We start from the raw sequence: 21,802 nt of genomic DNA, 5'->3' as shown, positions 1-21,802 counted from the left end.
AGCCCATCGGTCCATGTTGGGAGTGAAAAGGACAGAGGAGGACACAAGACTGTAGTTGTCTGCGTGGTGTCCCCTGGGAGGCGACACAAATGTCAATAAATGTGTTTCAAATAAAAGCCATTCTCAGTGTAGCCACAGTGGCTGCTTGCAGCCAAAGGGCGTGTTATGGGGAAACAAGTTCTTCGAGGTCCGCTGTCTTTTAACTTTAGCTGTCAGAGCCGGAGCCACTCCGAACTCCTTCCACGGCGAGATGCCTGTCTCAGCCCGTGGTCTCCCAGCTGAGGAGATGCCAGGCTGCGGAGGACCGAGCCATGAAACAGCAGCAGGCACCAGGCACGATCCCACCAGTGTGTACCAGTGCTGGCTGTTGGGAGGAAGATGATGATCTTGGGAGAAGAACGATTTGTGTCTTTAGAAAATAACCTGGACTGAAAATACTGCAAAATACTACAATTTACTTTGCTATTGTTACTTTTTATTCTGCTACTCTTGATTATTCCACTGTAATGAAGGGCTAGGTTTCATATCCCATTTTTATGATAACATCGTATCCCACTTTTAAAGCAAATTAAAGGCGAAATGACAAGTCACAGCAGACCAGCTACCAGCCTCTATAGACTTAGTCCCCCTTAACAGGAGATCCATGGTGCCTGAAGGTCACTGATGAATCACTGAATCCCATGCTGCTGTGTCCTCACGCTCTGCTGAAGATGCTGTAAATAATTACAGGTCTCCCCAGTGCTGAATCTCATGAGCGTGAAGCTGTGGGACAGTGGAGGAGCATGAATCCCTCTCGTTCCAGCGGCTTTCTTCTGCGTTCGGGGTTGTTCAGCCCTCACCCTGGGAAGAGGGACTGACTGTTCGCTTCCACAGGGAGACATTGAGGACCCTTGCTCCCGCCCCAGGGCAGCCTGTGATGTGAGCTGGCACAGCGCTGGGGCTGCTGCGGGAACTCGTACTTATTCCAGGAAAAATTATGCTCTGAAGAGGAGGAGAGAGATTGCTGTGGGAACAGCTCCAGCTATGCCTGCTCCTCATCGCACTGCCAGTGACACCTCCAAAACCATAGCTTGGAGCAGCAAGAAAAAATTTATCCCAGAGGAATTATTTGCTTTCCCAGTGCGTTGCTCTGCTCATCCTGCTCCTTGCCCTGGTCCCAGCTCTCTCCAGGAGTCTCCATTTGGCCCCTTGTGTTTCGTGATGGAACTGAGCTGCCCCACAAGACATCTGCCTGTGGAGGATGGGGATGGGAAACAACTCCAAAAACTCTCTTCTAGGGGTGTTGCTGTGGGTGCACGTCCCTGCCAGGATTGTTTTGCCCTAAATCTGGCCCACCGTCCTCGTGCAGGGACAAGAGTTTGGTGCTGCTCAAGCTGTCGTGGAACCGGTATGTGGACTGAGCTGTGGGACTGCGCAGCTCTTCTCCAAATGCTGCCTGGGCACCATTTTGCATGGTGACCACATAGATTGATAGGGTTAGGAAGGTGCAGTGCTTATTTATTGGGTGGGTTGCTGGTTTGGGGGAGGTGGACATCCCTGAGAGGTGAGGGGTGGGTGCTGTTGGGCAGTCTGAGGAAAACCAGGTCTTGCTGAGGAGCAGCGAGGGGCTGGGGTCTGGAGGGGAGCGCCTGGCAGTGTGGCACCAGTCCCTCCTGCTGCGTGTTCATCGTGAGGGGCCAGAACCACTCCAGGGATTTGGGATTCCTGGCCCTGGGAGCAGTTCGGAAAGAAATGGAGGCCCAGCTTGTCCTGGGGCACTTGAGGAGGCCGGAGCCAGGGCAATGGCACGGCAACCCTGAGGGGCCATACGCCGCCATGTCCCCGCTGAGGGTCGTAAACTGCCGACCCCAAAATGGCGGGCGGGGCTGCCGCGGCGGGAGGACGCTCCGCCCCGAGCCCCCTCAGCCCGCCCCTCCGCCCGCCCCAGCAGTGGTCCTCCTCCCCGCTGGGGTCGCTGCAGCGGGCGGCGGCGGCGCGTCGGGCGGCGGGGGTCGCTCCCCGCCGGGCCTCGCCGCCTCCTCTCCGCGGCACGGCGGCCCGCTCACGCCGCCGCGGCGGCTATAAAGGGGCGCCCGCCGCCCGCCGCCGCCTCTCCGTTCGCCGGGCCGCAGCGCGTGAGTCGGTGTCGGGCCCAGCGCCGCCCCGGGCCGGGACCGCAACGCCGGGAGGGCAGGGAGGGCACGGGGAAGCGCGGGGGCGCCGGGCGAGCGCGGCTCCGGCCCGCTCCCTCCTGTCAGCCCGGCCGCCCCGCTGGGCGCTCAACCGCCGCCTCGGCCGCGTGTTGTTTATTGCCCCACCAGATCCGATCTATTTTATATATATAAAATACAAACCCAGCAGAGAAGGTTTAATTTTAAAAGAAAGATTCGTATAAATATATATATATTACAGAGACCATTATTTTTCCTAATTTTTTAATTTTTTTTTTAAACCTCAGAAAATCAAACGGCCTCTGCTGTGGAGATTTGGGGCTAAATTAGACTATTAAAGCAAAGTAAGGGACGTGGTTTTAGGGAGGTCGAGGAGGGTTTTGCCCCAGAGCTGACGGGAGAAACGCTGAGGAGCCGGTCTGTGAATTCTGGCTTCGTATCCTAGCCCCGCTCTCCTGGACGTTTAACTTTGTTTTTTGCTGATTTTTCAGGCCTCTCCTCCCCCCGCAGCTGCTCTCTGTCCCGGGGCCTGGCGTGGCGGAGCTGCCGGTGCCCCCCACTGCGCCCTCCCTCCGGTCACCGGCCTCCTGCCAGCCCCCCTGTTTCTGCAGGTCTGCTTAGTGAGGCTTTTAAATAAGACTTTGAGTTCTACCCCAGTTTAAATACTTACAAAAGATTGACCTAAAGAAACGCCAGAATAAAACCCTCTTAGTTCGTGGTGGTAGTGCGTGCTGGGTGGAAGATGAACACGGCTGCCAGCAGTTACCCGATGGCATCGCTGTACGTGGGTGACCTGCACCCCGATGTCACCGAGGCCATGCTCTACGAGAAGTTCAGCCCTGCTGGGCCCGTTCTCTCCATTCGGGTCTGCAGGGATATGATCACCCGCCGGTCCCTTGGGTATGCCTACGTCAACTTCCAGCAGCCAGCAGATGGTAAGTGACTTACCGAACTACGTCTATGGCTTTTTTTCTTCACTTTTATTCACTTTTTTCCACTAATCCACACTGCTGTTCAGTGTATTGCCATGAAACTGCTTACCAAAATGTTACAGTTACAGGGTAAGTAATCGCTTGCAAGTAACTGAAGCTGGAATATTTTTACTGCTCGGTGTCTACAAAATACTCAGCAAATGCACATCTTGGTAACGTCTCTGATAGATAGGCCTATTTCTCTCTTACTTATATTAACTTTGGAGACTTGGGTTTGTTCCAGCTCGCATAAGAGAATAATCTCCACTTCGTTCCCCTTTGTGTAGGTTTGGGCTATTTGTCAGTCCTAGCAGAAAAAGTTCAGAGTGGTCAGCCCTGGCTGAATGCTCTGTTTGACTGGCTGAGCCTCTGGCTGCCCACTCATTCCAATTTAATATTTGGGAGATCTGGTGGACTGCAGGTGCTGTGTGTCCAGTCTGGGAAGTGATATTCTGGTATTAATGGGAAAGAAGATGCATGGGAAACCAGGTTGTCTTGCATGCAGAAGTCAGGTTGACTTGCTCTTGCCAGACTGTTTCTTTTTTTTTTTATAGTTTAATTTGGCTCCTGCTCAAGTAGGTATTTCAGAGCTGCAGCAGCAGTAGCATGTGAGAGATGAGACAGAAGAGGTCATTTTGGAACATGTATTTTCTGGAAGAAAAATGGGTCAGGGTTTTCTGCCCTAGTTTTCAGAGCCTTTGCTTGTTGACTGGTGCCAAGTTTATTGTTCTGTGCTGTGATTTAGCAATATCTATGTGATGGAGACATCCAAAGGATAGATGAGTTAACTTTTTCCTTTAATTCAGAATCAATTCAGAACCACACAGACTTCAGCAGCAAGTAAACTTTCCTTTAGCCTGTAGTAGGTTAACCTGCTTTACATTTTTACAGACAGCAGAGTGGTCTGTTTGTTGCACAGGGTAACATATTGACTTTGGATCAAAGTATTTGTCATGTAGAAAACAAACATTATTACAAAATTATATTCCTGCAAGCTAGCAGGGTCTCTGGGATTGAGTTCTTGGCTGGAATGTGTGGATTTTGGGTAGTCTGTTGTGACTGTGTGCCATCCTAGCTTCCATCCTCTCTCCCACATCAGAGGGCCTTCTGCGTGCCCTTTCCTTGGGATGCTGACTGATTGAGCACTTGTGATTCTTTCTCTTGCCAGGCTGATAAAAAGCTGTCTTGCACCCCAGTGCATAATTTCCCATTCATGGAACTCTCAGAAGTGCTTTTTATGCAGGCTAAGCAATGTATTTGTGCATTTTAAAACTTTTCAGTGAGAAGGAAGGAACCTGAGAGCTGGTATATGTGGTCCTCTCCTGCTCTGATGAACCTGTCTGCTCTGACTCCCTCTTATAAAACCACCTTGATACATTCACATGCTGTACAAGCAAAGGTACAGTTAGTTATCTGGGCTCACCTGCCTTTGTCTAGGCTATTACCTCATTTTTGCAGGGTAAGAGAAATAAAAACAAGCAGCAGAAATAAAGTCAAGAAGGAACTCATAGCTCAGATTAGATAAATGTTGGAGAGATGGGATGCAAAAGTATAGATAAAGTTCTCTTAAAGTAGAGAAGACATGTATGATACGTGTAGTTATGATGTTAAAAGGGAAGGGTGGCTAGTCAAATGTGCTTGCTTTAGCAGAAAGAAGTTCTGCACCTCATGCAAATACAAAGACAGGTGGCCTTGCAATATATTTCAAGGTAATCTTTTATGGTAGTAAATAGGCAGGAATTTAGAAGGAGGTTGCATCATTCTGGGCTCCTGGAGAGGTAGCAGACATTTTAGGAAGTCCCAGTACTTCAAGTGATACTTTGACAAAGTAAGTGGTGTCTTGTTACTGGTACGTCTTAGAAGGTCAAGTGATTCAAACCTAATCATTGAATTAATATCGGGAAGGAGAAATATTCAAACTCCTCCTGTCCTCACTGAGATCTCTTCTGAAAAGCTTCTTATTTCATCTGTCTGGCAAACTGCAGCATGTGTTACTTTGCATAAGTAAAAACCAGCTGCTGTGCTAAATGTAACACAGAACATAAACAGGTAACTTTGGGAAGGTGAGCCTGTTGGTGGTGTGTTGTGGTCGTCCCAAAACAAAGACCTGAATGTGAAGAATACAATTTTTATCGTCAAATGCAGAAATTTGGCTTTTGTTTTCAAGGTGGCAGTATTCGCTACTGCCTGTATGAGGGCTTTCTGAAGGGAGGAAGGATCTGGATTTTCTTCCAGGAATGCCTAATCAGAAATGCATTTTGACCTCATTTTATTAAATCTGTGAAAAGATGGGGGTGTTCTGTAGCGCTGTAGGGATCTGTTTTGATTATGGGTGATAGCAGATGCTAGAAAAATGCCATGTAGAAGTGATCAGGAAGCTTTGTGCTCTGAAAACTTGTAGGGAAGTTCTTGCGGACACATGGTTAGAATGCTTGAAGGGGTAGTAGGTGTTAAGAAGTTAATATATGATAGTTAGCATTTCCCTGGCACCTTTTGTGGAAGGATGGGTGCTTCATAAATCTGAAGAAAACAATGTTTAACTTTTTTGTGTGGTAAAGAGGACTCTGTCCATATGACTAGAGAAAGACTATAGAGCAAGTCAAGTAGCCAGAGCTCTTCCCCATTATGTGGGGCCACCGGGAAATCACACTGTCCCATCCTGATTGTGTTCTGTACTTTGAGTTCCTGTGTCCGAATTGATTCAAAGCTTGCACTTTTTCTTACATTTTTGTTAGCTAATGGAGTCATGCTTGACCCTGGAAGGGGTTACTTTCTGCACATGCATTGTCTAACCGGTAGTCTGTTGCAGAGAGGTTATTTTTAGTGAAAATAAGCTCTGCTGTTTTCGATTGCAGTTCTTTAGCGAGGTAACCAGTGAATGTTGAATACTGAATCTGTCATACTGTGATAGACAGATTAAGGAAATGTTTCAAAGTTCTGGCTAGTTCGGGCTCAGCTGTAGTCGGTAATATTTATTCTTTTTGACTGTGAAGAAGGGAAAGAAAGCAAACTCATTTCATTTGAAAGAAAAGCTGAATTTCCTTTTTCATGTGTTCTTTATGCAATTCAGTTGCATTCCAGGGTTTCATAACATTGACAACAGTTATGACATGACAACTCAGATAATGAAGCAGGGAAACTTTAATATGGCTGTAGAGATAAGCTGTTCCAAAGTACAGAGAAAACAGAACATTTCCCAAGCCAAGAAGGAACTCAGAGTTGGGATTAAGATAAGTGTCTCTGAAGACAGGTGTAGAAGAGAGTATAGATAAACTCTTTGTCTCTTCCTTAAACAGAAGACCTGTGTAATGTAAATGCAGGTATGAAGTTAAAAGGGGGAAGAGTGATTACTTATATATGCTTCATTGCCAACAGCCTTTTGTTCTAACTTCAGTGATCAAGGGATTTAAGTCTGTTCTATATGCAGCCTCTCTTTAAAAAACTAAGTGGTTAAATTTGTACTATGTGCTTTTGTTGTTGGGTCTTTTTTGCTTAGTGATGTGAGAGCCCAGAGGTTTGTGGAGCAGCCATCTTTGCAGAATAAAACTCCTTGTGCAGAGTTTCTCATGGGTGAATCTTTGTGTGTGTGCATGTGGTTATCTTTGTGCTCCTCAACCACGGTTGCTAATTCCAGCATTGTGTTAGCTCTGCATCAGGGAGCCTGTAAGGGAGATTAATTACTTTGAGGCCTGAGGCAAACTGCAAGGAGTATTCATATGCTTTCCCTATCTAGAGGGCTACAGAAGTGGAATTAAAAGGAAGCCTGAAAGGGGTTAAGAGTGTGTAAATGTTATATATGAGTTGCAGTTGAGTCTGCTGGAAAGATGACAGGAACCAGTGGGAGAGAAACAGATATAGGAACTGAAATGGCTGAAGCTTTGTGGCTTAAATAGAAGAAAATGAGAAGGTGTTTGCTCAGATTAAGGAAATGAATCAGATGTGCTTAGTCTGAGTCATGCACATAACTCATGCTGATCTTTTACAGGATTTCTTAGGTCCTGGTGTAATGTGATTGCATTTCCACCTGTGGATATGACAGACCTTCCTCAAATCAGGACATCCATCTAGGGCTTTCTTACACCATTGCTCACAAGAAGTGTCTGAGTGAATTTCAAGCAGAGTATAATAATAGAGTGGAATACTAGCAAGCTATTGAAAGAGCAATGCAAAAGTATCTGTTTAAGTATATGCTTAGGAAGCTTGAAAGAACTTGGGAGTAAGTTCAGAACTAGCCTATATCTCAGTAGCTGCTGCAAAGTGTTTCACAGTTCCCTCTGGTTGCATGCCACTGCTTCATCTGCTTGTCACCTTTCAGCAGGAGCCCTGTTTCTGCTGCAAATGGTATATACAACTAGCTTGTGTCCTTGCCAACACATACTTCTGGAGGACCTCTCCCTGCTATAAATAAACACTGCCAAATTTGACAATCTAGACCAAGTTGCCTGCTGAAGTGCCTACTAGGAATGGACTGCAGGAAGAACCTCAGTTGCATTGATTCAGAGTAGCAGCTGAGGAATCATCTTAGCATGGCAGTTAATTGCATTTAACACCTTTGACTGAACAGAGCTAGTAGAGTTATAGCAAGTAAACTTTCCTCCTTAAATTTTTTTTTTGCAAGTGTGACTACTTCAAGAATGAAGTCCATCAGAGTTTGTTTTCCAGCTGGGGATATGTGTGAAGGACTGGGGAAAATGGTGACAGCAGCACTTCAATTTAAAAAGCAACAACAAGAAAAAACACTTTCAAAACACATGAAAAATTCTGAGAAACTTCATGCAGTAGTTGAAACTGACTCTGGGGGTAGGGACACTTGTAAGGCAATGTCTCGCTGGAGTTCCTAGAGATAGTTCCATGAAATGCTGAGTAGTTACTCTGTTTGCACTAGCAGTCAGATGAGAGAGGGTGCTTGAATTGGCATTTTCCTTGAATTTGCTGCTCCTGAAGTAATCAGCAAGTATCATTGCATGAAGGTGGCCTGGAAGAATTGAGACAAACAAATTTGGAAGACTTGGGTTCTGCCCTGTTAATATTCCTCGATTTTAATGCCTATTTCCCTGCTTCATGCTGGGAATTAACAGTCTGTCGTCTTCTCTGTGCACTCCATGCTGGGAGTGTTTTCTGGCACAGAAGAGTTCCAAGCATCTCAATTTTATGAACAAGATCCTAATGTGTATACGTAATGATCCTTTTAATATATCAGTAGGTAGCAGAAATAGAATCGTGGGGGGGATTTCAGTGTAGGTTAGAATGACAGTGCTTGGGATTTTAGAATTTACATAAACACTTCCCTGTTAATAAGATCAGGTATATGGGCTTTTTTCCAGAGTTTTATCCACTCTTGACATCATCTTTAGATTGAGCAACTTGGGAATAATTTTTTATTATGTCAGCCACATAAGTTATAGAGGCTGACTCATGTCTTCCCAGCCAGCCATGTGTTCGTGCACATTTTCCCTGACCTGACAGGGAGATCATCCTTTTCTCTTAATAGAAATCAGTATGGGTAGATGTGAGCTTTGTGAAAAGCAGGCAAGCCAAACAGTCCCTTTTGTTACTTCCCTTTTTTCCCCCAGGGTTTCCTGTATTTCCTTTCGTTCTTTGAGTGCAACAATTTACTGTTTATAATAGTTAAGAATGTAACTAATAAACCCCAAGCATTTTGACATTCATTTTGCTGTGGATGTTAAAACATTACTATCATGTAAACTTAAACTAGTCTATCAAACCTATTATATACTTAAGTATATCTAGTGACTGTGCTGCAAAGACCTCCCTTGAAACATTGAGTTGTTGAAATTGATTGCCCATGATATTACCCCAGATGTTTCCATTAGCTGAGCAAAATTCAGAGAAAACTCACCCACATGATGGAAACCTTTATTCTTTAACAAACCACAGAAATCTGTTCTTGACTTCTCTTGCAGCTGAGCGTGCTCTAGATACCATGAATTTTGATGTGATCAAAGGAAAACCCATTCGCATCATGTGGTCTCAGAGGGACCCCTCCTTGAGGAAGTCAGGGGTTGGGAATGTCTTCATTAAGAACCTGGACAAATCCATTGATAACAAGGCACTTTATGACACATTCTCAGCGTTTGGGAATATTTTGTCCTGCAAGGTGAGATGTGGTTACTTTATCCAGTTCTGTTATAGGGGTGACATGATCAGACACATCCAGCATAGGAAGCGAAAGGGACACCTTTCACTGAGTGAGGAGTGGAGTCTCTAAAAGGCAGAGTTAACCAAAAGGTCAGGGATAGCTGCAGTTATGTTAGATTTGGTCGTGAGGTGTGCAAGTCTGAAACGCACATAACGTCTTCCTAGTGTTGACCCTTGGCAGTAACCTATTTTTGCGTGCTGGCCTTGTGTCTGAGCGTGACAGAGGAGAAAATGTGTTCAGAGAGCTGACGTTTTGTTTTCCTTCCACATGTCTAGGTGGTGTGTGATGAGAATGGCTCTAAGGGCTACGCATTTGTGCACTTTGAGACCCAGGATGCTGCAGATAGAGCCATCGAGAAGATGAACGGCATGCTGCTAAACGACCGCAAAGTGTGAGTGTCACAGCCAGAAGCAGCAACGATCGCATGAACCGTGATGCATCTCGGTATTAACAGGGACACACAAGGCACTGGTTCTCCTGGCCCAAGCCTTGGCCTGCTACCTCTCCACTACAGGGCTGGTGAGTGACCCTGCCCAAGCCATGGCCTGCTACCCCTCCATTACAGGGCTGGTGGGTTTCCCTAACCAAGCCTTGATTTGCTACCTTTTGCTAGTGGGCTGGGGTGGGTTTCTGCAGCCAGTACTCTCTCCACTGCAGAGCTGGGTGGGCATCCTTGTCCGACTCTCTCTGCCATAAGATAGGTGATTTTTCTGGTTGATCTGCAGCCTGTTTGTCCTTCTGCTGTCACCCTTTCTTGTCCCTGTTCCCAGCTTCTACTACACACTCATTTTTTGCCCCTCACTGCAAATCACACGTCGTTTTTCCACACTTGGAAACAAGCTGCTTATTGGGATTTTCATTCTTTCTTACAGATTTGTTGGGAGATTCAAGTCTCGTAAAGAGCGGGAGGCTGAGTTGGGAGCCAAGGCAAAGGAATTCACCAATGTTTATATTAAAAACTTTGGGGATGACATGGATGATGAAAGACTAAAGGAGCTCTTCAGCAAATATGGTAAATACAGACACACTTTTAATGGGGCTGTGAATTTCATGACCCATGGTAATTTAGCAGTGCTGCTGCCAGCTGTGTAGCTCTGTGGGTCACTTTGAGGCTGCGGAATACAAAGAGTTGAGATGTGAGTAGTAGTTGTGCCAAATGGTGGACAGGAAGCAGAGGCTGACCAACAGATGAGAGAGAGAAGGCTGGGGCTATTATATGGAATTTAATAGTCTTGAAATGGTTTTATGGTATTTCACTAACCCTGTCCCTTGGTAATAGGTAAAACTCTGAGCGTTAAAGTGATGACAGACCCTACTGGAAAATCCAAAGGCTTTGGCTTTGTGAGCTTTGAAAAGCATGAAGATGCTAACAAGGTATGACTTTATGCTGCTTGGGTATTTTCAGAGAAGAACAACTTATTTGGTTTATCATAGGGGGTCTGTTACTAAAATGAGAGAAAATTTTACCTCAGACATAACCTCTTCTAGATGTGGGCACTTAGAGACCTTTTGCACCTTACTAGCTTGACATTCAAGGGTAACTTGGCATTTCTCCAGGTTACTAGATCCACACGGAACACAGTGGTATAAACAAGAATGTTAATTGCTGAAGTAGTACTACAATGCAGGGCAGGAGGAAGCCTTCTAGAGTGAAAACATCACTTAGAAATGGTCTTTTGTAAGCAGAATGCTTGTTAAAATTTGGCCTTAATTGCAAGAAGGAGTGGAGATAAATTCATAAGTTGCTGTTAAACCAGCATCTACAGTGGTGGTGTCAGCATGGTCTCTCCTGATAACTTCAGTTTGTCTTTAATTAGCCTGTTACACAGAAGCAGTGCAAAAGTAATACGGCAATCTTGGTTTATTGGCTACCAGGCAGGGATACAATGTGACTTTGGACAGTCCTGTTCTTAACACGATCAGGTACTGTCTTGTTTCAGCAGTTGACAGTTTCCTCTTGAACCCTCTATCCAGGCAGTAGAAGAAATGAATGGGAAGGATATCAATGGGAAAATGGTATTTGTAGGCCGAGCACAGAAGAAGGTTGAGCGCCAGGCAGAGCTGAAACGGAAGTTTGAACAGCTAAAACAAGAGAGACTCAGCCGGTATCAGGTAAATCATCTGTTCCTTTTCTGAATTTAAACACTGTTTTCAGTCTTTTGGCAGGAATTGAAAGGAGTTGGCAAAGTAGTCAGTCACTATCCTATGAGAGATCCCGGGAGTTAAAATGTAAAGGTGATTTCATGGTGTTTGGGGGCAAAAGGGGCATCAGGTCATAGTCTTGGCAGTGGAATGTTCAGGAGGACATGAGAAAAGTCATGCAGTTTCCTTTACTTTAAAATGGGGATACCTAGAAGGATGGAAGGAGGCAGCGTAACCCTATATTGTTGTCTCTAATTTATGGCAAAACTGGGTGATGTCAGAGATTGCATCTGAATCTTTCCCACTCCTCGTGATAAAGTGCTGGACTGGGGACACATGATGCAAGAGGAAAGCAGAGGAAATCCAGACAAGCTCCCTGTCACCACAGTGGGACTTGTCTCTACGCCTTTGCAACATTTATCACCTTCAGCTTTGGGTGGTACGAAAGGAACATTATGCTAAATTAAGAGTTTTCAGGCAAATTACAGCTCTGGCAGATGGATGCTAACAGTTGATATGCTCAAGATTTTCTTTAATGTTATGAATGTCTTGCTGTTTTCTCCCTTCTAGGGTGTTAACCTATACATTAAAAACCTAGATGACACTATAGATGATGAAAAACTGAGGAAGGAATTCTCACCATTTGGGTCAATAACGAGTGCCAAGGTACTGTGGGGTTTGGGGGTATTTGGATTTTAAAGCCTGAAGAAGGAACTGTTAGCAGCGTGGGATTGAAGGACAGTTCTTGTATTCCCTGGTCACTGTGGTCCTGAGAACATCTGGACTAGTAAATACACAGATTTCTTGCTGTCTCAGTGGGATTTTACAGAAAACTTGCTTCATTCCCTCATGAAAAGGAGGCAGGAAGTGGCAAAACATGCTTGTTTGATATGACTCCCAGTAAGCATGTACTGGCATTTCCCTATGTGTGTTCAGCGGTTGCACCAAATCTTTCCCATTCCTTACTGTGCAGTGTGGGCCTGGGGACACATGGTGCTTACAAAAAAGCAGAGTAAATCCAGACAGGTGACTTCTCACTCATCGAGTACCTGTCTCTACACCTCTGCAACAGTTCTGTCCTACCTGCCTGAAATCTGACCTTAAAAATATGGATTCTTAGGCTAAGTTCTTGTAATGGTACTCCACTAGCAATTGATCTTTACTGCAGGTGATGCTGGAAGATGGACGGAGCAAAGGGTTTGGCTTTGTCTGCTTTTCGTCTCCAGAGGAAGCTACAAAAGCTGTGACAGAGATGAACGGGCGAATTGTGGGCTCAAAGCCATTGTATGTTGCACTTGCACAAAGGAAAGAAGAGCGAAAGGCCCATCTAACTAATCAGTACATGCAGCGCATTGCTGGGATGAGAGCCTTGCCTGCCAACACCATCATTAATCAGTTCCAGCCTGCTGCTGGGGGATACTTCATGCCTGCTGTGCCCCAGGTAAGCTGAGCTAGTGTGGTTTTTCAACCTGTCTTGGAGCTTTGATGGTTCAGCTGCAATAATCTCATTGAGCCTTTCTTATGCCTATAAGCAAATCACCCGTAATGAGGGGTGCAGTGAGTAGAGTTAATTCTGTGACTTCCCAGCTGCCTGTTCTCTTAATGTGAATTGAGTGTTGAGTCCTGGCAATAATGTTTGTTATTCACTTAGATGTTGCCTCTGAGCTTGTCTGATCTTTCTTCAGGCTCAGAGCAGACCCACTTACTATGCACCTAATCAAATGACACAGATGAGACCCAACCCACGCTGGCAGCAAGGGGGAAGACCTCAAGGTGAGCGTGCTAGAGACAATATTTTGGTTGTATGACCCTCTTGGCTGTACTTTCCAACAAGAACAGTGCACGCTTTCCTTTCTATGCACAACCCCAACCTGCTTTCTGCAGCTGACTGTCCTGACTTGCCAGTCAGTTCCGTTTTGAGGATTTCCCCTTACTTCTTCCATTAGGCTTCCAGGGAATGCCCAATGCCATGCGCCAGTCTGGACCACGGCCAGCGCTGCGCCATCTGGCCCCTGCCGGCAATGCTCCGGCCTCTCGTGGCCTCCCTGCCGCTGCCCAGCGAGTTGGTAAGGTGTTTGCCTCCTGGGCTCTTCCCCTTGTCTGTGAGGGAGGGGGATGCTGTTGAGACTTGACTTCTGCTTCCAAAGGCCACCTGGAGCAAGGGGCAGAGACAGCACCTGAATCTTTCCTGTTCCTTGCTGTGCAGTGCGGGTCTGGGGACAGTTGGTGCTACAGCACAGCAGTGGAAATCCAGATGGGTTGCTTTCCACTGGTTTGGAACTCATCTCTACACCTCTGCAACATTTACCACACAATTTAAAAAAAAAAAGGCTCTGTAGGTCATGGATATTGTTTTCAGAGTAGAGCATCCAAATTTGTTTTATTCCAGTGATTAACTAGAAAATATCTTAAATGCAGGATGTGGAATGCATGGTTTAGTTTGGGGAGAATAGCCCCTTCCTAAAGTAGCCAGTTGCATTCTTGGAGACACTAATTTCTAAAGAAATATTAGACTGTGCAGGGTATAGTCTGAATTCAGCAGTTAATATCAGACATCCCAACTTGCGTGTTGCTACAGGTGTTTGTTCTCTTCCTCTGCAGGCGTTGGCACCACAGCACAGAATTTAGCTCCTCGTCTGCCTGTAGCTGCCCCTGCTCCCAGAGCAGTTCCTCCCTATAAATATGCCTCAAGTGTTCGCAGCCCCCATCCAGCTGTACAGCCTTTGCAGGTAACAAAGGGGCTGGGCTGTGAAGTCCCTGCAGTTACTGCAGTCCAACAGGTTTTACATGCAACTGAAGTGTTTTTACAGAAACTTCAAGCTAGTTTTATAACCCAGACAGGCATCGTAATTTGGAATTTAAAAACCTGGCAGTTGTACCTTTGCTCGGGCAGCCTGGTTGGTTTATCTGTCTTCTACTTGCAAACCCTTTTTCACCCAGATTTGCTGTAAGGATATTTTTCTTGGTTCTTTGCTTTCCCATTTTGCAACCATTTGTTCTCTCACCTCTTTGCCAAATCCTCACCAGAATATCATTGAAGGCACAGTTTGCTTCTCCCATAAACCTCTGCATTGTACAAAAAGAGCAAGTTCCATGCCTGATTTCTCATTTGCGATATTTATCTCAATGTTTGATCCAGTTTTTGTAAGACATTTATAGACATTAGGGGGTTTTTGAGTTCAGGACTTGGAGGCAGCATGTTTGTGAACCAAGGGCACCTTATCCGTCCTTTTCTGAAACTTAAGTCTGCTGTAGGCTTGACAAAGATTGTGTTTTAGAAGGAGGGGGAGTATCTTACTGTCTCTAAATATGAAGCAATCAGCCTAGTATCTATTTCAGAACCCTCATCTATGTCCTTCTATAGGCACCTCAGCCTGCAGTACATGTGCAGGGACAGGAACCACTAACAGCCTCCATGCTGGCTGCCGCCCCTCCCCAAGAGCAGAAACAGATGCTGGGTAAGTGAAACTCCAGTTCTGACTGACTGTTTTACTTTGGAAATCCCCTCAGGTTTCAAAGATGACTTTTTAATTGAAACTCTGCTGTCTGAACTCCTTTTTTTTTTTCTTCTCCAGGAGAGCGTTTGTTCCCTTTGATTCAAGCTATGCACCCCAGCCTTGCAGGGAAGATCACAGGAATGCTGCTAGAGATTGACAACTCAGAGCTGCTGCACATGCTAGAGTCTCCAGAGTCCCTCCGGTCAAAGGTAAACTGGGCTGTTCCTTTAGATGGAGTGAACTGTGGGAGGTTTTGGTCAAGAGAGCAGGTCTCACCAGATAACTTGTCTCCCTGAGGTGGAGGAGGCTGTTGCAGTGTTGCAGGCTCACCAAGCCAAGAAAGAAGCTGCCCAGAAGGTGGGCGTAGTTGCTGCTACCTCTTAAACCAGGAAGACTGGTGAGTGTCTCAGTCCTTACCTTTGCTTAAAAGTGTCCGGAATCAGAATAAAGTGTGATCGTTAGTGAACGCAGACGTGTAGGTCTGGGTGCTGCCCTTTGCTTTTAGTCCACTCTTTAACAAACAAAACAAACTCCCTAATGGCATCTTTAATATAGAAGCTTTAAGAAATATTCTTCAGAAATCTTATTTTAATTAAACATCAGAAAGATGTTGTGTTAAGTCCCTGAAGTGTTCCTAGCAGTTGACATGTCAACGAAGGAATAATGTATTGATGAGTCTTGTGAAACTGCTATCTGGGAAATAAAATGACACACAAGATGTTCTAGTAACTTTGAGGCTAAATAGGCTGTTAATGCCCATCCCTTATCCTGACAATCATCTGCCTACAGTACATATTAAAGTGCTGGTGTCGGGAATGTCATTTCACTGCATAGGTCTGTCTGCCATCTCCTGTGTTTGGAGCTGGCTCTTGGTTAACTTCTGAACAAGGTTTTTGGTTCCTTGAATGCCTTGTCTCACTTTTAATGATTCATTTTTCTGTGGTTTGTCTGGAATTGCCATCTTCAGCACTTTGTGAAGCTTGTTGTGGTCAGATGTTCCAACTCAAAATGGTGAAGGAATTAAGGTTCTTAATTTCATCCGTGCGTTTCTCAGTGGCTCCAGGCCCTGGTTTGCTAAAGACTTTGAGTTTCTTGCCAGATGATCAGAAATGGATGTTATCCACAGCTGCTAACGGCTTCTCTGTATATGTTGGTGTCATTATGGTCTGTAACACTGGAAAGAAAGCTCAGTAGCCTGGAGTGAGGCGTGCTGCACGTGGGTAACGTGTCATCTCTTCCTATAGGATGCAAAGAAGCCAAATAGCCCCTTTCTAGACATCAGCTCAAGATGTTTGAAGATTCTTCACTGTCCTGCAGAGCTCAATGCCATGCATCATATCACATAGTTCTATTGCATTTTGTAAATTAATCTTTAAGATCGTATTTAAAAAGCCAACTTTGAAGCTCTAGTTTTCCAAAACCAGAACTGGGCTTGCAAGCTTTCCCCTTGGGGTCAGAACAGAGCTGCCCTTTGTGTCTTCTAAGCAGGACATGGAGGATTTTAGGTTGAAAGTATTTTGTGGTTTTGGTTTTAACTGAACAATCCAGTTTGGAAAGTCTGGAAAGCATTTATCAATAAAGGAGTAAAAACTTTCACTGTGTTTGTAATTTTTTTTCTCTAGATTTGATAAGTAAATGTGGTGTGGCTTAGTAAAAATAAACTGGCAGGTAGTTCTCATGATGATACATTAAAATTGTGATTTAATGGGATTATTCTGCTTGTTAACTTCAGCCAATCACTGTTTTGAAGCAGCTGTGTTACAATTTGCCACAGGATGGTTATGTTGGGTTTGGTTTGTGTCGGTATGGCAGATGAGGAGGGTGGGGGAGGGATCTTTCAAGTGAAGTGCAAAAGGAGTTTGGCTTCGTCCTCTGCAGGAGAGGAGACGCTTCATTCTTTGTGTGTCTTTCTATGTTTTCAGCTGGATGTTTTTTTTATTTTATACTCCAAAGGTGGCTGCATTCAGAAATGATTTGTAAACTCTTTTGGGTGATGCTTTGGGATAAAGTGTGCAAAGTGTCAGCGCGGACACTACGGCTGCTGCTGCAGAAGGGGGGGGGGGCAGCTCCACCGCCTTGTTTATCCGGGGGCACAGGCTGGCGGCCCGTGGCTGGCAGCAGCGCTCTGCCCGCCCCGCCCCCGTTCCCTGCCCCCCCCCGTTCCCTGCCCCCCCCGACAGCGCGGGGCGGCGCCCCGGCAGCACCTCGTGCCTTCCCTTTCCCGCGGAGGGGCGGGGCCAGCGCGCGGTTCCGGGGCGGGGCGGGCGGAGGGAAGATGGCCGCCACCAAGCGGGTGCTGTACGTGGGTGAGTGCCGGGGCCGGGGGCGTCCCCGAGCGGGGCCGGGGGCCGCAGGCGGTGACCGCTGTCCGCCCCGCAGGCGGGCTGGCGGAGGAGGTGGACGAGAAGGTGCTGCACGCCGCCTTCATCCCCTTCGGGGACATCACCGACATCCAGATCCCGCTGGACTACGAGACGGGTGCGTGGCCCGGGGCGGGGGCGGGAGCTGGTCCCGGCCGGGGGACGCTGCGGCCCGTCGGGGCATCCCCTCGGTTAAGGGGGGAACGAGCTCTCCCGGGTGGTTTTCCCCGGGCGGGGGTGGGACCCAACCGCTGCTGGGTCGCCGTGGGACCGGTGTGCCTGCTGCCCGTGACCGCTGAGCTTCCCTCCCTCTCCAGAAAAGCACCGGGGATTCGCCTTCATCGAGTTTGAGCTGGCTGAGGTGAGAAAGGGGCAAATACCTGGGCTGCTTGGACCCTCCTCTTCCTCCCGTGGCGTTTTTGGGCTGGATCCTCTTCCCGCCAGGACAGCGGCGTTGCGGTTGATGGAGGCAGGAGGGGGTTACCTGCCTCAGCCTCGGGTCTTGCCCAGCCGCGGGACCCGCTGTGCTGCCTTTCGAGTTCCTGCTTTTCCCATTTTTTTTTTGGGCTGAAGCATGGCCACCGCTGGTGCAAACTGCTGTCCTGCTGTCCCTGGAGCTCAGCAGCAGCGGGGGGGGGTCCTGCCTTCGGGGGCAGCACGGGCTGTTGTATATTCACCATCTGATAATCTGTCCTGGGGTTCATACACCAGATCTGTCCTCCTCTCTCAAATACTGGTGTAAGTGGTAAAGCACTGTACATAAAATTAGTTTACTGGATGGGTTGTGGGAAAAGGAGCCCCAGATACTGGTTTAGATACGGCTCTTGCAAGATCCATCAGTTTTTACAACCCTGGGGTAGAAAAGGTTTAGGAAAACAGTCCTTTGGCAATCTTTTTTGCAGTGAAACACTGGGGCACGTATATGCTGAGTCTCATTTTTAAAGGTACAGAGAGAAGAAATGGTAAAAATGATTTTCTTTGGCTTTTTTGGCAGGATGCAGCAGCAGCTATTGACAACATGGTACGGACCCTGTTCCCACTGTCCTATGGAGACGTGTGGCTTTGCCGTCTTCCCAGTAGCACAGAGTGAGGCCCTATGTGCTGTGGGCTACATAGAGAGAGCAAGCTCTGTTCTCCTCTGACCTCTGCAGGGATTTGGGGGGCACGGTGATTTTTTACCTTTTGGTGGGTTTTGTTGTGCTTTTTCCCCTCTGCAGAATGAATCTGAGCTCTTTGGCAGGACAATTCGTGTGAACTTGGCCAAACCAATGCGAATTAAAGAAGGATCATCCAGGCCTGGTGAGTTGGTGCCCGGGAGTGGGGAGCATCCCCATGGATGTTCAGAGCTTCGTGCATCAGCCATCAGCCTTTCTGCTGTCCCAGACCCTGAGGCCGAGACCTCTGCTCTGCCTCCCGTTTGGGGATCTCAAGGATCTGAGCAGCATCCTAATAACCAAATAACTTAATAACCAAATCATCAAAAATACTTCGCAGTTCCTTGGATGGAAACACTCTTGGCTGCGTTTCTGATTGCCTTCACGTCCTCTGACAGGGGGCACAGCACACACACGTGTGCCAGGCAAAATTACCCACACATCTGGCCACATCTGTAAAAGCACTTGCGCTGCGTGGGGGTAGTTGCAGCAAACAGGAACACGCTTGCCCTGCCCAGTGATGTGTGGCATGTCTGGGAGGGAGAAGAGATGACTTTGCCCCTTGTTTACCTGCATCCTGTTCCTTTTGGGGCAGGCTGCTGCCAGCTGAGTGATCCCATGCCTTGGGTATAGTCCTGGTGCCAGCGCCGTGCTGTGCCCTGACCCGTGCAGCTGCATGCTTCCTCACGCCTGGCCCTTCGCTTCGGTTCCTGTGCTCTGACCCTTCCTTTTGCCGTTGCAGTCTGGTCAGATGACGACTGGCTGAAGAAGTTTTCAGGGAAGACACTGGAGGAGAGCACAGAGGAGGCAGGAGCAGAGGCCCCCAAACCAGAGGTGCAGGAGGTAGGAAAAACAACCGGAGCCATCTGTATCCCTGCTGTCCCAAAAGCTGAGAGTGCAAGCCCAGCTGTCTCTGGAGGCAGAGCAGAGGAATGTCATCTCAACTTGCTTTTTTCTTTTCCTGCCCAGGGTGAGCCTCCTGCCAAGAAATCCCGGGCCAACCCTCAGGTTTACATGGACATCAAGATCGGAAATAAGCCTGCAGGGCGGCTGCAGATCCTCCTGCGCTCAGACGTGGTGCCCATGACCGTAGGTGAGGAGAGGGTCAGCCTCCCCAGCGTGGTGGCTTCCAGCTGTGACACAGCTCTCACCTTTCTCCCCTTGCCCCTGAACAGAGAATTTCCGCTGCCTCTGCACCCACGAGAAAGGCTTCGGCTTCAAAGGGAGCAGCTTCCACCGCATCATCCCCCAGTTCATGTGTCAGGCTGGTGACTTCACCAACCATAACGGCACCGGAGGCAAATCCATCTATGGGAAGAAATTTGATGATGAAAACTTCATTCTCAAACACACAGGGCCAGGTAGGACCAACTCCTCGCTGGGGCTGGAGAGCAAAATGGCTCAACATCGTTTAGGGTCTGTTTTTACCTGGACCACGTTGATAGTAGTCACTCTGAATTATAATCTACGTTGGCCAAATGCTTCTGCCGTGGGTTAATCTGTCACGGTCAGACCATCGTGTATTAGCAAGCAGAAATGCATCGTTCTCTTTCCATCCACGTGCTGTTAATTTCCAGTGTTACAGAACGGAGAAAGCATTTTGAAGCTGCTTTCCTGATTGATTTTTAAAGGAGGAAAGTCACAGCATGACTATGAAAAGCAGCGAAAAGCCAGCGGGTTTATCTCCATACAAACAGCTTTTCTATTAGTGCAACTAAAAATACATGAGCAGTCTCTACCCCATTCCATTTTTCACGCTTGCAATTGCTTTTCTCTCAGCGTAATTGGTTTCCACCAGTTTCTATGGCGTTTAATATTCAGAGGCTCTCTTAAAACCGGCAGTGCTTTGCAGAGCATGGGACTGGGTTTGGGTCGAAGTAGAAGCTCGTGCTGGAGCTCGTCACTCCCTCCCCAGCCATAACACAACACTGTTTGATCACAGGGCTGTTATCGATGGCGAACTCTGGCCCAAACACCAACGGCTCCCAGTTCTTCATCACTTGTGACAAAACAGACTGGCTGGACGGGAAGCACGTGGTGTTCGGTGAGGTGACGGAGGGCATGGATGTGGTGCGGCAGATCGAGGTACATGCTGGCAGCGGGGCAGTTGGGGCAGAGCCCACCTCCTTCCTGCCCTTGGACTTCGTGCCTTTAATTCCTGCTGCTCTTTTCTCAAAGGCTCAGGGCAGCAAAGATGGAAAACCAAAGCAGAAGGTGATTATCTCAGACTGCGGGGAGTGCCCGTGAGCTCGACTCTTGGAGGGGGCTGGATGGGGGGAGCCTGGCCAGGAGGGGCCGGGGAACCACCTGGGGTGGGACAGCCCTGCGACCCCCCCTGGCAGTGCCCAGCTCCCGCAGCTTCTGTCGACATCTTCCTACAAAGCTTGGTGCGAATGTGCCTGTGGACAGCGCTGCGGGGGGTCCGACCCACCTGAGGATAAATCGCTGTTCAGCCTGCACCATCCTGTGCTGCCCCGAGCTGGTTCTGTTGCTGTGTTTGGGAAAGGCTTTGGATTTACTAAAAATAAAACCTAGTTTTAAAAATACAGAGGACCTACCCCTGGCCATTGAATTTTCACAGGGTGAGGATGGTGTTTGCTTTTAAGCAAAGATGCTTTTTTTGCATTTGCTCTCATCTTCTCCAATCCTAAATGCCTAAATCCTGGCTCCGGGGGAAGTTGCCCGTGCCAGGGCAAGAAAAACAGAGCTGAATGTCTCGCACTGCCTGTTCCAGCAGCAGGATCTCGTGGAGGTGGTTCTGGCTGGTCCCTGGCTCTGTAGTGTCCTTTCCCATCAGCAGAGGGAGGCAGGTCCCTGGCTGGGAATCCAGCCTGGTCCAACTCCCATCTCCATCGAGCAGGAGGGCATTCACTGGGATGTGTAAGTGGGAGAAGAAGATCAGGATGAGAAGCACCAGGAAATGAAGAAACCCTTTGGGTGATAATAAAGGAAAAAAAAGCAATGAGGCTGTAGGAAGGGGTTTAATTCCAAACTCTGGTTTGCAGAGTGGGATAGATGTGTACCTTTATAGTTCCCATCAGTGGATAGCTCTGGCTGTGCCCCGTGAAGGTAACCACATTGTTGGAAAGTGATCTATTTGGGGTTTCCTATGAAATTATGGCACCGGGTACTTCTGGGAACGCATGTTTGCGGGGAGGAAGGGATGTGTGATTCTGAGTTTGCGCAGGCGTTCGCAGGAGGGCTGGGGCTGTCAGGGCAGAGACGAAGGTTGGGGTTTAGGGGATGTTTTTAAGAGCTTGTGCAGTTGGGGATTTTTAGTTTCACCAACGCAGCCACTCACAGATCAGGGGTGTTGCTTTTCCATAATAAACGCCGGGTTGCTTTTATTCACTTGCTGATTTCCCACA

The 21,802-nt window shown here is 47.5% G+C and overlaps 2 protein-coding genes and 3 non-coding genes across 9 annotated transcripts; all 5 read left to right on the top strand.

Annotated features, from left to right (window-relative positions):
- The first annotated feature begins 1,970 nt into the window (after window positions 1-1,970).
- PABPC4 (poly(A) binding protein cytoplasmic 4) lies at window positions 1,971-16,516 on the top strand. 5 transcript variants are annotated; one of them, XM_075773761.1, is made up of 16 exons: window positions 1,977-2,114; window positions 2,642-3,085; window positions 9,046-9,239; window positions 9,557-9,672; window positions 10,154-10,293; window positions 10,561-10,655; window positions 11,256-11,393; window positions 11,994-12,089; window positions 12,592-12,864; window positions 13,109-13,196; window positions 13,370-13,489; window positions 14,025-14,152; window positions 14,788-14,881; window positions 14,999-15,129; window positions 15,218-15,317; window positions 16,165-16,516. In XM_075773761.1, exons 2-15 carry the CDS (start codon window positions 2,893-2,895, stop codon window positions 15,302-15,304), a joined length of 1,893 nt encoding a protein of 630 aa, XP_075629876.1. In that variant the 5' UTR covers window positions 1,977-2,114; window positions 2,642-2,892; the 3' UTR covers window positions 15,305-15,317; window positions 16,165-16,516. The 5 variants fall into 5 exon arrangements, 4 of the variants coding, with proteins under 4 accessions (XP_075629879.1, XP_010300726.1, XP_075629876.1 ...); XM_010302424.2 differs by having other exon boundaries at window positions 1,975-3,085; XM_075773764.1 differs by lacking the exon at window positions 15,218-15,317 and having other exon boundaries at window positions 1,974-3,085.
- On the top strand, window positions 11,710-11,842 carry LOC142604871 (small nucleolar RNA SNORA55). The gene has a single exon (XR_012838710.1). It is a non-coding gene; the product is annotated as a small nucleolar RNA SNORA55 (small nucleolar RNA).
- On the top strand, window positions 12,365-12,497 carry LOC142604870 (small nucleolar RNA SNORA55). The gene has a single exon (XR_012838709.1). It is a non-coding gene; the product is annotated as a small nucleolar RNA SNORA55 (small nucleolar RNA).
- LOC142604869 (small nucleolar RNA SNORA55) lies at window positions 13,597-13,729 on the top strand. Its single transcript, XR_012838708.1, has one exon. It is a non-coding gene; the product is annotated as a small nucleolar RNA SNORA55 (small nucleolar RNA).
- A 640-nt stretch (window positions 16,517-17,156) lies between the features above and the next one.
- PPIE (peptidylprolyl isomerase E) lies at window positions 17,157-20,980 on the top strand. Its single transcript, XM_075773879.1, has 10 exons — window positions 17,157-17,226; window positions 17,300-17,398; window positions 17,598-17,641; window positions 18,275-18,301; window positions 18,498-18,579; window positions 19,177-19,277; window positions 19,404-19,527; window positions 19,610-19,795; window positions 20,377-20,519; window positions 20,613-20,980. The coding sequence occupies exons 1-10, from the start codon at window positions 17,196-17,198 to the stop codon at window positions 20,679-20,681; spliced, it is 906 nt and encodes a 301-aa protein (XP_075629994.1). The 5' UTR covers window positions 17,157-17,195; the 3' UTR covers window positions 20,682-20,980.
- The last annotated feature ends 822 nt before the right edge of the window (window positions 20,981-21,802 follow it).

Source organism: Balearica regulorum, chromosome 22 (genome assembly GCF_011004875.1).
Source record: "Balearica regulorum gibbericeps isolate bBalReg1 chromosome 22, bBalReg1.pri, whole genome shotgun sequence".
Taxonomy (NCBI): domain Eukaryota; kingdom Metazoa; phylum Chordata; class Aves; order Gruiformes; family Gruidae; genus Balearica; species Balearica regulorum.
This window is presented reverse-complemented; position numbering and strand designations above follow the sequence as displayed.